This window comes from Canis lupus, chromosome 9 (assembly GCF_011100685.1).
Source record: "Canis lupus familiaris isolate Mischka breed German Shepherd chromosome 9, alternate assembly UU_Cfam_GSD_1.0, whole genome shotgun sequence".
Classification (NCBI taxonomy): domain Eukaryota; kingdom Metazoa; phylum Chordata; class Mammalia; order Carnivora; family Canidae; genus Canis; species Canis lupus.
The window spans coordinates 17,947,319-17,962,689 of NC_049230.1; the positions used below are offsets into that span (position 1 = coordinate 17,947,319).

Below are 15,371 nucleotides of genomic sequence, written 5' to 3' on the forward strand. Positions count from 1 at the left end.
TTTGGGGCCTGATCCCAGGGTCCTGAGATGGAGTCCCACATCAGGCTCCCCTCAGGGCTCTGTGTGGCTCTCATGAATAAATAAAATATTTTTTTAATTGTCTTTCAAATAAGGTATATTACCCAGATATCAGTATCACATAGACATCTTGTATGAAATATTTTGTTGAAGAACTTTTCTGTAACCCTAACCCTGAATTAGGGATTAAGTTGACAAAGTAATTTCTAAAATAAAATGCCAATGTTCTATATATTGAATGTTAAAAAAAATAAATAATAGGAGCAAAGAATGTGTTTCATGTCATTAAGAACTTAATTTGGGGCTAGAATTCTGATTATTTAACTAACTCCGAAGTTGCAACATTTGTTTTGAAGGGAAGAGAGTAGAGAATGAAAAGATGGTTACTTTCTGAAAAAGCATTTGAAGTTTTGTCTGTGCAAAATTCTTCTAATTCAATTTAAATCAAGCCAGTCAAGGAAATTTCAGACTTATCCAAGTTTACACTTTAAGAAGTCTAGCTTCCTGTGAAATGTGAGAGAAAGAGATTCAGTATTGATGCTATAGATTTCAGAAACCTGACTCTAACAACAGATCCATTCCTAAATAAGACCAGTTATGGAATTAGTTCCATTTAAAAACCATAGTATGTGCTAGACACTGGGAATAGGATAAAATCCGTTCTCTCCAACAGCCCTGGCGGCGCAGCGGGTTAGTGCGGCCTGCAGCCCAGGGTGTGATCCTGGAGACCCGGATCGAGTTCCGCGTCGGGCTCCCTGCATGGAGCCTGCTTCTTCCTCAGCCTGTGTCTCTGCCTCTGTCTCTCTGAATAAATAAATCCTTGAAAGCAAGCAAAACAAAAACCTACGTTCTCCAGAGCTTGTGCCAGCCCATAAACACGGACTAAAATGAAAGAGATTATAGAAAGGACAGTGAAGGAAGTAAACGGGGCGCTAGTTACAGTATTTCCAGAAAGTTTAACATGCTGACCTCAACATTTTAAGTGCCTTCTCCATGCGTGCACACAGGGTAGACCTCAAGGTTACTCGTTCTAGATTGACAGGTGTGTTGAGTGTAGGTGGGACGCGGAAGTTTTCCATCCTAATGTAAACGGAGGGCTAGTCCCTTGGTTTCAGACTCTCACTCCCAGAATGAATTGCTCACCTCTCCCCTCCCCCCATGCCCCCAAGCCCCTCCCACAGGAGTTTGGAGCCATCGCTGATTCAGTGGTAGGTAGCCTCCTCCTAACACAGTAGTGAATTAAAACTCAGACATGCGTATTGAGAACTTAGAGGAGTCTACGGCCATACCACCCTGAACGCGCCCGATCTCGTCTGATCTCGGAAGCTAAGCAGGGTCGGGCCTGGTTAGTACTCGGATGGGAGAACTTAGAGGAAATGGCAACATTCAGAGTAACCGTGAAGTGTGCTCCCCTCCCCACTGTCCCTGTGCTTATTCTTCAGGTCAGCCTCTTTTCTTAGAAGCAGTACAGCCAGGGGGAGGAGGAATGTGTCTCGGATTTAAGCTTTGAAGAGGACAAGTTCGATCCGCCAGAAGTGGACTAGCATTTTGAATCTCCGGGACGCCAGGTCTTCTGCTTCCTGGGGAAACTGCTCCACACCCCGACCCTACACCTCAGAGCGGCTGGAGTCTGGGTCCTTGCAGACTCCAGCAGCCCAAATCCTTCCCTGTAGCTCGGCGGGAGGTAGTGGTGGCCTTTGCAGGGGAAGGGAGGCTTGGCCTGGGGATTCTGGGGAAGAGGCTTGAACCAGGGGCTTCGGAGCCCAGCCGCACCCCAGCTGTGCCAAGCTCACAAAGGTGGCGTAAATAAAGGGTGGGACGCAGGCGGGGGAGGGGCGCGCAGTTGCTAACAATGGGGGCGTCACCGGGCTCCCTGAACATTTCGGTTTCTCTGGCGAGACCGAGCGCCCCACTGGCTTGGGTCTCTGCTCCGCAGAGTATCATGTCCAGGCTTTGCCTCTCCCTTTTGTTTCTTTTTACCTGGCAACCGTCGTGGTTGTTGGGCCAGGAAGCTCCGCTTCCGGCGTGGGCCCGTCGGACCTCCGGCCCTCGGAGATCCCCGGAACCCCCGGAACCCCCGGAACCCTGGTCTTCGCACTCTTCTGAACTCCTGCATGAATCGCTCCAGGCACTTACCCGCCCCGCAGAGGCGGGGGGGGGCTTTAATAACTTGAGGTCCTCTGCTCCAGCCCAGATATCGGCCCCGCCTAAGCAGTTGACTGAGACTTTGGTTCCATTCCTGGACACGGATTCAAATGGTGAGCTGCCCCCAGAGACAGATCAGTATCTGAATGACAAGCCAACCCTGCACGAAAGGCTCTTACAAGTGGTTCCAGCGTTGGGTGATGAGAATCAGGCCATAGTTCTACCTCCTCCACTCAAAAGTAAGATGAAAACTGGAGATGAGCCAGAAGATCACCAGTCATTGGAAATACTTGCTCCACCTCTGGACAGTCAGGGTTTAAACCAAAGAAAGTTTTTTGTTTCATCCCCAAACCTGGACAAAGATCTAGTTCAGCATCGAAGGCTTGCCAAAGTTGTTATTGGAACTCCAAACCAATTTGCAAATAAAGAGCTCCTAGAACAACTGCAGGACGATTATTCAGATTCTGGTATGGATATCATATACCCTGAGGAAAACCGACCAATGGATTTCCCAGGGGGACCAGATCAACCCCCAGAGCTCCCTGAGGAGCTTGAAATTTCTTCACTCCTGCAGGAGACCCCTGCAGGACCTCTCCAGTCCACTGTAGAGGAACCTGAACCTTTTGTGCCTGGAGTGGAGGCCCAGGCCAAGCATCCAGAGTCCCCTGAAGAGACAGAAACACCTCCACTTCTTCAGGACGCTCTATCTCAGCCTCCAGAGATCCTTAAGGAAGCTGGAAATTCTGTAAGCCCACAGGAGGCCCCAGCTGAACCTTCAAGTACCCCTGAAGTCCAACAGGAAGCCTCAGCTCAACCTACAGAGGCACCTGAGGAAGTAGAACCTTGGACCCCTCAGGAGGCCCCAGCTCAGCCACCAGAGGAGAAGGTACCACCTCAGGAGGTAAATGTGCCATCTCTGAGTCAGAATGAAGCTCAGCGGCCAAAATTACACAATGTCACTGTTAAACCTGTAGATTTGGCACTTACTGTAACTGTGACTCAGCCTCCACAGCACCCCAAGAAGGCTGAGCCTGCAATCCTGCAAGAACAACCAGCTCAGCCACCAGAGCTGTCTTTGGGGGAGGTGGAACCTATTCCAACCCAGCAGGAGCACCCAGCTCAACCTCTAGAGCATCATGAGGTGAAAGTTGCACCTCCAGGTCACCATCAGGTTCAACAGTTAAACCTGCCCAATATCACTGTTAAACCTGCAGGCGTGCAGGTTACTGTAACACCAGAACCCACTACAGAGGTGGGACCTTTGCCAGTTCAACGTGAGTCTGTCACTCAGCCCTCTGTGCCCCTTAATGTGGAACCTTTTGCAACCCAGCATGAAGCCCCAACTCTGCCTCCACAGTCCCCTGAGGAGAATGAACATTTGCCATTTCAACAGGAGACTCCAACTGAGTCCCCAGAATCTCCCACACAGGAGAAACCTCCAACACAGCAGGAGACCCCTGTTCAGACCCCTGGAGAGGTTAAACCTTCCACAACCCAGCAGGACACCCTGGCTCAGGATTCACAGGCTCCTGAGGAGGGTGAATCACCTTCAACCCAGGAGGAGGCCCTGGCTCAACTTCCAGGGACTCAGGAAGAGAAGGAACCTTCTCCACCCCAGCAGGAGGCCCCTGCTGAGCTTCCACAAATCCCTGAGGAGGGTGAACCTTCCTCAATACAGGAGGAGAGCCAGGATCATCATGCACAGACTCCTGAGAAAGCTAAACCTTCTTCAACCCAGCAGGAGGCCCCAACCCAGTATCCACAGGCCTCTGAGGAGGGAGAACCATCTCCAGCTCAGGAAGAGGCTCCCACTCAATTTCCACAAATTCATGTGAAGAGTGGGTTTCCAGAACAACATCCAGCCCCTGCTGAAAATGTTGAACCTTATCCAGATCAGCAGGGAGTACCAACACAGACTGGAGATCTTCCTGAAGAAACTGAACTTTCTCCAAGCCAGCAGTGGAGCTCATCTCTGCCTCAGATGCCTGTCGTAGGTGTAGAACCTTCTCCAGTCCAGCCTGAGCACCAGGCTCAGCCTCCAGAGTCCTCTACAGATATTGTAGCTCAGCCTCCAGTACATCATGAGGTGACATCCTCCCGTCTAGGTCCTGGTGAAGCTCAGCATCCAATGTTGCCCAATATCACAGCAAAACCTGTAGATCTGGAGGTTTTCATAACTCCAGTGCCCACTAAGTTTGAACATGCTCCAGGGCAGCAGGAGGCCTCTGCTCAAGCTCCAGTTCCCCCTGAGCAGGTTGAATTTTCTCCAGCCCAGTCCGAGCTTCTTTTCCAGTCTCCAGAGACCCTTGAAGATGAATTTCCTCCAGGCCAACAAGAACTCATAGTAAAGACTCCAGACCCTCCTAAGGAGATGGAACCTACTTCAGCCCAACAGGAGGCCCCAGCTGAGCCATCAGAGCCCCATAAGGAGATTGAACCATCTTCAAATGAGTACACAGTCTCAGCTCATTCTCCAGGGCCCACTGAAGACGTCAAGCCTCCAACCCAACCAGAGGTTCCAGCTCAGCCTCCTGTTCCCCAGCAGGTCCCAGCTATATCTCCTGAGCCCCGACAGGAGGTAGAGCCTTCTGCCACACAACAGGAATCCCCAGCCCAGTCTTTAGAACTTGCTGACAAAGTGGAACCTCTTCCAGTCTCTCAAAAGACCCCTTCTCAGCTTCTACAGTTTCCTGAGAAGGTGGAATCCTCTCCAGTCCTGCAAGAAGCTCCATCTCTACCTCTAGAGCCCCTTAAGGAGGTAGAACTTTCTCCAGCCCAACAGGTGGCACAGACTCAGCCTTCAGAGCTCCCTGAGAAGCTAGAGTCATTTCCAATTCTGCAGCAGGCTTCAACTCAGTCTCCAGAGCCCCATCAAGAGTCAGAACCTTCTCCAGCTCAGCCTCCAGAGCCATCTAAGGAGGTTGAACCACAACTTCCAGTCCATAACGAGATGACAGTTCCACCTCAAGGACAAGATCAAGCTCAGCGTTCAAGCTTGCCCAGTGTCACTGCTAAACCTGTTGACTTGGAGTTTACTGTACCTCCAGAGCCTTCTACAACCCTGCAGCAGACTCTAGCTCCTCCAGAGGATCCAGAGGTGACACTTCCACATCCAGAACATGTTGAGGCTCAGAGTCCAAATTTGTCTGAAGTCACAGTTCAACCTTTAGATCTGGAGCTTACCATAACACCAGAACCCATTACAGAGGTTGAAACTTCAACCATGCAAGAGACTCCAGGTCCTCCTTTAGAGCCACCTGACGAGTCTGTAATGCAGCCTCCCATGTATCGGGAGGTGACAGTTCCAACTCCAGGTCAGGATCAAGCTCGGCATCTATTGTTACCCAATGTAACGGTTCAGCCTTTGGACTTGGAGCTTACCCTAACTCCAGAACCCACCACAAAAGTTGAACATTCTACAACCGTGAGTAAAACTACTGTTCCTCCAAAGGACATGGAAGTGACATTTGCACATCAAGAGCAGGTTCAAGCTCAGCATCCAATCTTGACTGAAGTCACAGTTCAGCCTTTGGACCTGGGGCTTACCATAACTTCAGAATTCACTAAGGAGATTGAACTTCCTCAACCTATGCAGGAGACTCCAATCCAGCTTCCAGAGCCACCTAAGGAGGTTACTGTAGCTCAATCTCCAGTATATCAGGAGGAGACCATTCCAACACCAGGTTGGGATCAAATTCAGCATCCATCATCACCCAGTGTAACAGTTCAACCTTTGGACCTGGAGCTTACTGTAAGTCCAGAACCCACTACAGAAGTTGAACATTCTACAGCCCTGAAAAAGACTATAGCTCCTCCAAAAGACGTGGAGGTGACATTTGCACATCTCGAGCAGGTTCTGTCTCGCCGTCCAAACTTGACTAAGGTCACAGTTCAACCTTTGGACCTGGAACTTACCATAACTCCAGCATCCACTACAGAGATTGAACCTTCTCCAACCATGCCTCTAGAGCTGCCTAAGGAACTTGTAGCTCAACCTTCCATATATCAAGAGGCAGCAGTTCCAACGTCAGCTCAGGATCAAGCTCAGCACCTGTGGTCACCAAATGTGACAACACAACCTTTGGCCCTAGAGCTTACCATAAGTCCAAAACCCACTACAGAGGTTGAACAGTCTACAACTCTGCATCAGACTACAGCTCCTCCAAAGGACCTTGAGGTGACATTTCCACCATCAGAGCAGGTTCAGGTTCAGCATTCAACCTTAAATAAAGTCAAAGTTAAACCTTTGGACTTGGGGCTTACCATAACTCCAGAACCTACTACAGAGACCAAACCTTCTCCAACCATGCAAGAGACCCCAACTCAGCCTCCAGAGCCACCTAAGGAGGTTGTAGTTCAATATCCATTCCATCAGGAGGGGACAGTTCCAACCCTAGGTCAGGATCAGGCTCCGTATCCAACTTTACCCAGTGTCACAGTTCATCCTGTGGACATGGGACTTACCATAACTTCAGAACCTACTACCCAGGTTGAACGTTCTACAACCACCAAGACTACAACTCCCCCTCCAAAGGACCTTGAGATGACGCTTGCGCATCTCGAGCAGATTCAGAGGCAACATCCAAACCTGACTGAAGTCACTGTTCCACCTATGGACCTGGAAATTACTGTAACTGCAGGATCCAATATGGAAGTTGAACCTTCTCCAGCCAGGCAAGAGACCCCAACTCAGCCTCCAGAGCCACCTAAGGAGGTTAAAGTTCAATATCCATTTCATCAGGAAGTGATGAGTCCAACTCCAAGTAAGGGTGAAGTCCAGCATCCAGAATCACCCAGCATCACATTTCATAATGGGGGCTTGGGGCTTACCATTACTCCAGAACCTATTACAGAGGCTAAACATTCTGCAACCACGAAGAAGACTACAGCTCCTTCTCCAGCGGACCTTGAGGTGACACTTGCACATCGAGAGCGTGTTCAGAGTCAACAGCCAAACCTGACTAAAGTCACTGTTCCACCTATGGACTTGGAAATTACTGTAAGTCACCAACCAGAGTCATCTGAGTCGGTTCTCCCCCCAACGACTCAGCCCTCAGTGGTGCATTTTGCAAAATACTTCCCAGAAAAGGCATATACAACTTTCACTGAGCAGCCAGAACAGAGTGTTACCACAAATGTCAACATATGTGAGCTCTGTACCTGCAAAGATGAGACGCTATCGTGTACTGGTTTCAGCCCAAAGCAGAGGCTCCGCAGAGTGCCTGTGCCAGAGCCCAACACGGACAACAACACCTTCACCATCTTGTAAGAATTGCCTTTTCTCATTTGTTCCCTGCCTCCTGCTTGACACAGCAGCCTTTCTTTGAGGTCTTCCTGGGCCTTCGTCATCTCCCCAACCATGTTGACTGACTCTCTCTTTTTACCTTTTCTTTGACAACTGTCCTTATCTTCATTTTCCTGTTTGCTGTGGTTCCCACGTCTGCACTCGTTTACTTGTAATTGTCCTTATTCTTTATCCAGTTTTTTTAGCCCCATGATTTAATCGCTTAACCTCTACTCTCCCATCTTTATAGCAACATGTCCCTCTTTCCATCTCCTTGGTGATATACAAAAAAGTGGTTAAGAGTAGAGATTCCGGAATTAGACTGCCTGGGTTTGAATTGAGTTCTGTCACTTATTAGCTTTTGATTCAATTTCCTTATCTATAAAATGGGGTAATAGTTACTACCTTGTGGGATTATTGTGAGATTTGGTGAGTTAATACATATAAAACACGTTTTCAGTGCCTCACATATATGTGAGTGTTAGCTATTATTTGATTCCTCAGCTATGTTTAGAACTCATCTTTGTCCCTTGGTTTTCTATATACAGCACCCATTTTATGCCCCGCCCAGGACTCAGTACTGTGGCAGCCATGCAAGTATGGCATTGTCTTTAGAATATGAAATAATAGGTGGGAAGAAAGGAAATAGGCATAGAAAGACAGGTGACCTATAATTAAGTACAGACTATAGGTTCTGTAAGTCACCAGAATCTGTAATCAATGGAGTGTAGGGGTCAGAGAAAGCTGCATGGATAAGCTAAAACTTCAGCTGAGATTTAGAGTGGCTATGATTTGTTAAATACAGCAAGAATAGGGAGTATAGTCTAAGCAAAGGCACAGCTGCGAGAATGATCAGGAATTAAGAATTAGCTTAGAAAAAAAAAAGAATTAGCTTAGGAGGGCAGCCCCAGTGGCTCAGCGATTTATTTAACGCTGCGTTCAGCCCAAGGCGTGATCCTGGAGACTCGGGATTAAGTCCCACATCGGCTCCCTCCATGGAGCCTGCTTCTCCCTCTGCCTGTGTCTCTGCCTTTCTCTCTGTGTGTCTGTCATGAATAAATAAATAAAATCTGGAAAAAAAAGCATTAGCTTAGGAAGCAGTGAAAGATACGGTTATGAATACCCTTGACTATCAGCTAGAAGGGTTTGAAAGTTATGCTGAGATATAGAGAGCCATTGAAAGTTTTCCAGAAAGACATATGTATCACTAAAACAAGAGGATTGTTTTCTATTCCCTATGTAGAGAGATCTAAAGAGGAAAGCTTGATCCAGGGAAACCAGAAAGAATGGTCTAGCAAAAGCTGGGAGTAAAGTGACAAGGGGCCAGAACAGAATGGCTGTGATAGGAGTAGAAAGAAAATCCTGAAAGCATCACAGAGGAAGAAGCAACAAGACTGCGTAACTGCTGAGGGGAGTAGTGGGCAGGGTGCATCCAGAAAAGAGAAAAATCAACTATAACTCTCAGAAATTTCTGTCCCGGATGAGCAGGTGGAAATACAGCAGTTGGGAAGGACAGCCAGTTGGAGGGAGATAAATTCAGGTTTAGGCATCTTTTATCAGGGAACATAAAGCAACCAGAAGGCATTTTGGTTGACTGGAAATGGCCACTAGGCAGATGATGGGCAGATGGCTATCTGTTTTGCCTTATTTCTGACTCCCCTGAAAAAAATGTGTATATAAACGGAATAGGGGGGGGATTCCTGGGTGGCTCAGCGGTTTGGTGCCTGCCTTCGTCCCGGGGCGTGATCCTGGAGTCCAGAGATCGAGTCCTGCGTCGGGCTCCCTGCGTGGAGCCTGCTTCTCCCTCTGCCTGTGTCTCTGCCGCTTCCTCTCTCTCTCTCTCTCTCTCTCTCTCTCTCTCTCTGGTCTCTCATGAATAAATAACACCTTAACAAATGAATAGGTAAGTTGTTGCTGAGGGAAGAAGATAAGTTAAAGGTAAGATTCAGTCATATACAGAATTAGTGATTAAAACTGAACTCAGGCATTTCATAGCTTTTTTGAAATACTTGCAATTCATGGATACATTCTCATTTATTTTTTAATGTCACAAGCATATAGGATAAAATGTGAAAATCCCACCCAACCCCCCCTACCACCCATAAGATAACTCCTGTTACCATTTTGGTGTCTGTCCTTCCCATCACTTTCCTTTGCAATTTTCCCCTAATCAGGTAATACTTTTTGTTCCTTGCTCAGTAATTTGTTGCTTTTCCCTATGTAACATGTCTAAGAAATCTCTCCATATTAGTTCCTCTCATTTCTAACTTCTCCTAACAGCTGGACAGATTTCAAAAGAAGTCACTGGGCCAAAGCTTTGGTGTTCCTGGCATAGGATTTCTTTACCTTTGTTTCCTGGCATAGGATTTCTTTACCTTTGTTTTCTTTACCTTTGTTTGATACTTTTTTTTTTGCCATTTTTCGGTTCAATTATTTTCTCATTGATTTACAGAAAGAACCATTTTAGACACATAGAGGTGATTTGGAGAAAAATACCATATTCATAAAGTAATTAACTGGCATTATCTATCCAAGAAATTAGACAAATAGGAAGTTCCGGTTCTAAGGAGATGGCTTGTTTACACCAATGGCCCCACATTTCTTTATTAATTGTGCAAACTGGGATGCTGATAGCTATGGATATTAAGAAGCTGGTATTTTCTGCATTTGCATATTCCCCCAAGGTTGCCTATGATTCTTTACTTATTCTGTTCATTCTTTTCCTAACTAGTCAAGGATCTGAACTGTGTTTCTTCACAGAAATTTCCAAGGAAACGCTATTTCTTACATTGAGGAGAATACATGGAAGCCATACCGTTGGACTGAGAAATTGTGAGTATATTTTCTCCGAATACGAATACAAAACACTGCATCCTGAGATCCTTCTTAGTCAAAAATTTTGAAGTCAGTATCTTGGAGGAAAGGTATTTCCCCCTCCATATCCCAAATCAACCTCTATTGATGGCAATTCTATGTTTATCTTGAAAATTGAATTTGACAGGCTCTCTTTAAAATTTAGAGTCAATCTAAACTTATTTTCCATTATATAGGAATACATGATTATATCCTCAATATATAAAAATGAAAGAATAGATAAAGTGAACATCTTCTTTGTGTTCTGATCCCCTACCACTGAGATAGCCACTATCTGGATTTAGTATATATCCTTCCAGATCTTTTTCCATGCATTTGTCTACATACATATTTATAGACAACAAAATAGGTTTGTTGTGGGATTTTCTTACCTTGTTTTTGTTTTTGTTTTTATATAAATGATAACTTCCTACAACTTGATTCTTTTGCTTATGCTTATGCTTATAAATGAATCTTTTGATTCTTTTATCTTATGTCTTAGATTTCTTTTCTTTTAGTGTATAGATAGGGGGTTACCCCATTCATGTATATGCCTGTGTAATATATTCCAAAGTATGAATGTATATAGTAATTCTCATATTGATGAATGTTTAGACTGTGTCCCATTTTCTTGTCACATGCGCTGCTGTAGTGAACTGCCTCAACCATGCATCTTTGTGTATGTGGGCAGGTATTTCTGTAGAACAGATATCTAGAAATGGAATTGTTTGAATAAAGACTATGTAGATGTAAAATTTTAATGGCCCTCAAAAAAGTTGTGCCAACTTATACTCCAACCCATAGACCATGACAGCATTCACATCCTCATACCACCCACTACTGGATATTCTCCATTTCTTGGCTGGTCTGATGCGTGAATAAAAGGGGTCCCATGTGAATTTGAAGTTTTCTGATTACTTGTAAATTTAAATACCTATGTTTACTGAACATTTGTATTTCTTGAGTGAATTTTCTGTCCTTTGCCAATTTTCTGTTATCTTTTATAAAATTGATCTGTAGAAAAAAGTCAATGTAGACACAAGTGTTTTTAGAAAAAAAAATATTACAATCAAAGCAATCAACTGGTGTTTTTATGAGAGTTTGGTGTCATATCATTAGTGCAACTTGAGCAGAGAAGTCATAAATGACTCCTGAATTAACAATAAAAGACAGTAATCATAGCAATCTAAAAATAGGGATTATGATCCCTCTAAAGTAGATTTCGCCCCTTAGTCTGATATCTTATTGGTAAGGGAGAAATGCTAGAACTAGGCATTTGTTTTTTATTTTGTGAATTTCTTAAATACTATGTGTAGTTTATATTTCTCCATGATAGTGTCTGACTGGGATATTTTATTTCCCAAACTTATAAGAAAACTGAAAATAATTGTCGCAGAAATAAATAACGTTAATTTTCTTTAGGGAATGGAGGGGGATGGGTGGGCTGTGGACAAGGGTAGTAGAAAAACTTTGCGTTGTGTACTATATACCTTTGGAATTTTGGGCCATGTGAATATATTACATATTTTTAAAAAATGAATTGAAATTAAAAAATTAATTTTTAAAAAGCATGTGTTTGGGAATTTATATACTAGAACACGAATGTGGTAAGTCCTGCAGATGTCTGGTTCAGCTTGAAGGTTATACCTTGTAAGCAGAGGTTCCTAACTATGGATCACTGCTCTCCTGGGGCAGGATTTTAACCTGTTTTTCTATATATCTATTGGATGATATCTGCCAACAGTAGAATGAATAAAGTGTGGAATAGTCATAAAATGGAACACTATTTGTTTGAACCATAAAGCCACATAAGTAATCTCAAATTTTCTGATAGCCACTTAAAAATTAAAAGTAAAAAGAGAGAGATGACATAAATGTTAATATATTTTGTTTAGCTCTTATAGCCAAAATATTATTTCGACATATAATTATTATACCCATTATTAGTAAGATAGTCTATGTTTTATACTGTCTTCAAAATATCCAATATCATTTCTATCATGTAATCAGTATAAAAATTATTGAGAGTTTGTGTTCTTTTTATGTTCTTTTTTCCATAGTAACTCTTTGAAATCTCAATTTGATTGCTAGTCTTTTATCAAGAATACTTGTTCTGTATTTAGATTTCATAAAAATTACAGTTGAAAAAGTAATATCACATACCTACATTGTTGCAAACATATTTAAACATTTTCTAATAACTGTTGAGTATCAGTTTTTTCATTTGTATTTTAAAGTAAAAAAAATTAATTAAATAAAAACTTCAGCTCCTCAGTCACACTAGCCACTCCCAAGTATTCAGTAGCCACATGTAGCTAGACATGCAATAAATACTAGGTATTGAAATGAACCAACCTCAGCTACATGCAACAATATAATGAATTTATAAGATAATATTGAGTGAAAGAAGCAACATAGAAAATAATACCTGTGATTCCATTTATATAAAGTTCAAGAAGCGACAAAACTAAATTATGTTGTTTATGGCTGACATATGATAGGTAAAACTACATTTAAAAAAGCAAGGAAATTTGAGGTCCCTGGGTGGTTCAGTCAGTTAAGTGTCCAACTCTTGACTGGGCTCAGGTCATGATCTCAGGGTCATGGGATAGGGCTCCACACTCAGCCAGGAGTCTGCTGGAGATTCTTTCTCTCCCTCTGCCCCTCTCCCAGCAATTAATCTTTTTAAAAAATTAAAAAAGGCAAAGAAATTATTAAAGTCAGGATAATGGTTACTTCTGGGGAATCAGAGAGAGGGTTGTGATTGGAAGGGGCACACTGAAGCCTTCTGGGATGCTGGCAGGGGTTTTTCTTGATACAAGTGGTGTTTCATGGGTATTTGCTTTATAATTATTAAACTGAATATTTATGTTATGTACACTTGATGTGCATTTTTTTAGTTCTCAAAAAAAAAATTTTTTTTTTGGTTGGGGAAAAAACAAATGACTTTACCTATAGTGCTGTATGGGGCTTCCAACATAGAATTTAGAAAAAGAGAGGAGGAAGTGTCAGTTCTGCCAGTATTGTTGTCATCTAAACCAGGGTTCTAGCAGAGACTTTGTGATCCAGAGAGTAGACATTAATATGCATTTTGGTTCAAATAGTGGATGGCTGTGTGTGTGTGTGTGTGTGTGTGTGTGTGTGAGAGAGAGAGAGAGAGAGAGAGAGAGAGAGAGAGAGGAATAAAGAAAAAAAAAAGGATTTGAGTGGAAACAGCGCAGAGCTCAGTACTCCTAAATTAAAGAAGAATTAGTATATTTAGGTGGCACCATTACACAGGTTTCCCTCCCAAATGGGAGTTAGTCCTGTGTAGTGAATAGTTGTAGTTGTTTTGCATTTTGATGCAGAAATAACCTTTTCATTTTTCAGAATTCTCAGTGAAAATTATTTGACTGAATTACATAAGGACTCATTTGAAGGCCTGCTATCCCTACAGTATTTGTAAGTTAATTAATCACTTATTATGAGTTTTTAGTTATATTATCTGTAAAATAAATATGGGGTTCAAATTAGATAATCACTATAATTTCTTCTAACACTAAATTTCCATCTCTAGCATTAAATATCTCATATGCATTTTCAGTTTTTTAATTCTATAGACAAGATAAAGATAGAAAAAGACCCTTCAGTTATAGAGCAAAAGGGGTAATTAGGTCTGAGCAATTATGGATGCACATATGAACCTGTCTTGTAAGTGTTCATATACCGTGTGCTTACATTTATACTTAATTTATGGCTCATGGATCAAATCATGCTCAGGTCTGTCTTTATACAGCCTGAGTTAAGAATGATTTTTACGTTCTTAAAGGGCTGTAAAAGAGAAAAGAAGAGAAAGAGAAGAATATATGACAGATGACCATATATGGCCTGCAAAGCCCAAAATGTTTACTATCTGGCCTTTACAGAAAAGGTTTGAAAAAGTTGGTTTAGTAAAATGAGAGGAATTAAAATTAACCTCAAATTGTCACCTACAGGACAAGAAAATATAGAACACTTACATTATTTTGAATGCCATTAACCCAGAATGTTTTTAATATTTAATCTAAATTAAACATTTAAATATTTAAGCAGGTTAATTATGTAAGCAGTATTATCAAGTACCTATTAAGTTACCAAGAGAGCAGATTAAGGATTTCAGTGGGAATTCTAGCACCAGTATTAAAAATAGATGTTTAAAATGATGGTTAAGGGGTACCTGGCTGGCTCAGTTGATAGAGCAAGTGACTTCGGATCTTGAGGTTGTGGGTTTGAAACCCACATTGGGTATAGAGATTACTTAAGGAAATAAAATCTTTAAAGTAAAATAAAATGATGGTTAAGTATTATGGTTAGAAATGTTTACATTAAGCAAACATATCAGAAATGCCCCTAATTTAACTAATTATAAAATAAAATCTCTCCAGCCTCATTGTCAAGGAGGAAATGCTTCTTTAGTATTTCTAGGTATACATACAGAGATACCATGTTCTTTGCTATAAAGGTTCAATTTTTATCTTTGTCTGTGGCATCCAGAGCTGTGTAAGTCATTAATCCCTATTAATGATGCTCTTTAAATGTTTTTTTTTTTTATGATAGACACAGAGAGAGAGAGAGAGAGAGAGAGAGAGAGGCAGAGACACAGGCAGAGGGAGAAGCAGGCTCCATGCACTGGGAGCCTGATGTGGGATTCGATCCCGGGTCTCCAGGATCGCGCCCTGGGCCAAAGGCAGGCGCCAAACCACTGCGCCACCCAGGGATCCCTCTATTAATGATGCTCTTGAGCAAATAGAGTCTTCTTGCAAATGTAGAAGGTTTAAGGATAGTGGGTAAAAAAGAGCAAGAGCATGATTAAACACTAAGAATAGTCCTTTAAGTTATCAAACCTTCCAAGTCTTAGGGGACAGCCACTGTTGTTTTCTTGGCTACTTCTGTGATCTGGACTCTAAACTTTACAAACACCGTTTGTAGAAAATCAAATGAGATAAACTGCTCAAAGGATTAGGCACTTCATTACTACTACTATGAAATACTTTGTAAGCCAATTATTTTATGTTAGCTGAAGTGTTCTCATTCATTTAAAAAAAAAAAAAAA

General features: G+C 42.7%; 1 protein-coding gene across 7 annotated transcripts in view; it reads left to right on the top strand.

Moving 5' to 3' along the window:
* Nucleotides 1-1,855: 1,855 nt before the first annotated feature.
* LOC119876631 (leucine-rich repeat-containing protein 37A-like) overlaps nucleotides 1,856-15,371 on the top strand; it is a 42,834-nt gene continuing 29,318 nt past the window's right edge. For 6 of the 7 annotated variants that reach the window (XM_038547022.1, XM_038547024.1, XM_038547023.1 and 3 more), the window contains exons 1-3: nucleotides 1,856-7,428; nucleotides 10,208-10,279; nucleotides 13,670-13,741. In XM_038547022.1, coding sequence (XP_038402950.1) covers nucleotides 1,871-7,428; nucleotides 10,208-10,279; nucleotides 13,670-13,741 — 5,702 coding nt within the window. In that variant the 5' untranslated portion in view covers nucleotides 1,856-1,870. The remainder of the gene's footprint in view (nucleotides 7,429-10,207; nucleotides 10,280-13,669; nucleotides 13,742-15,371) is intronic. The other variant, XM_038547026.1, reaches the window with a different exon arrangement.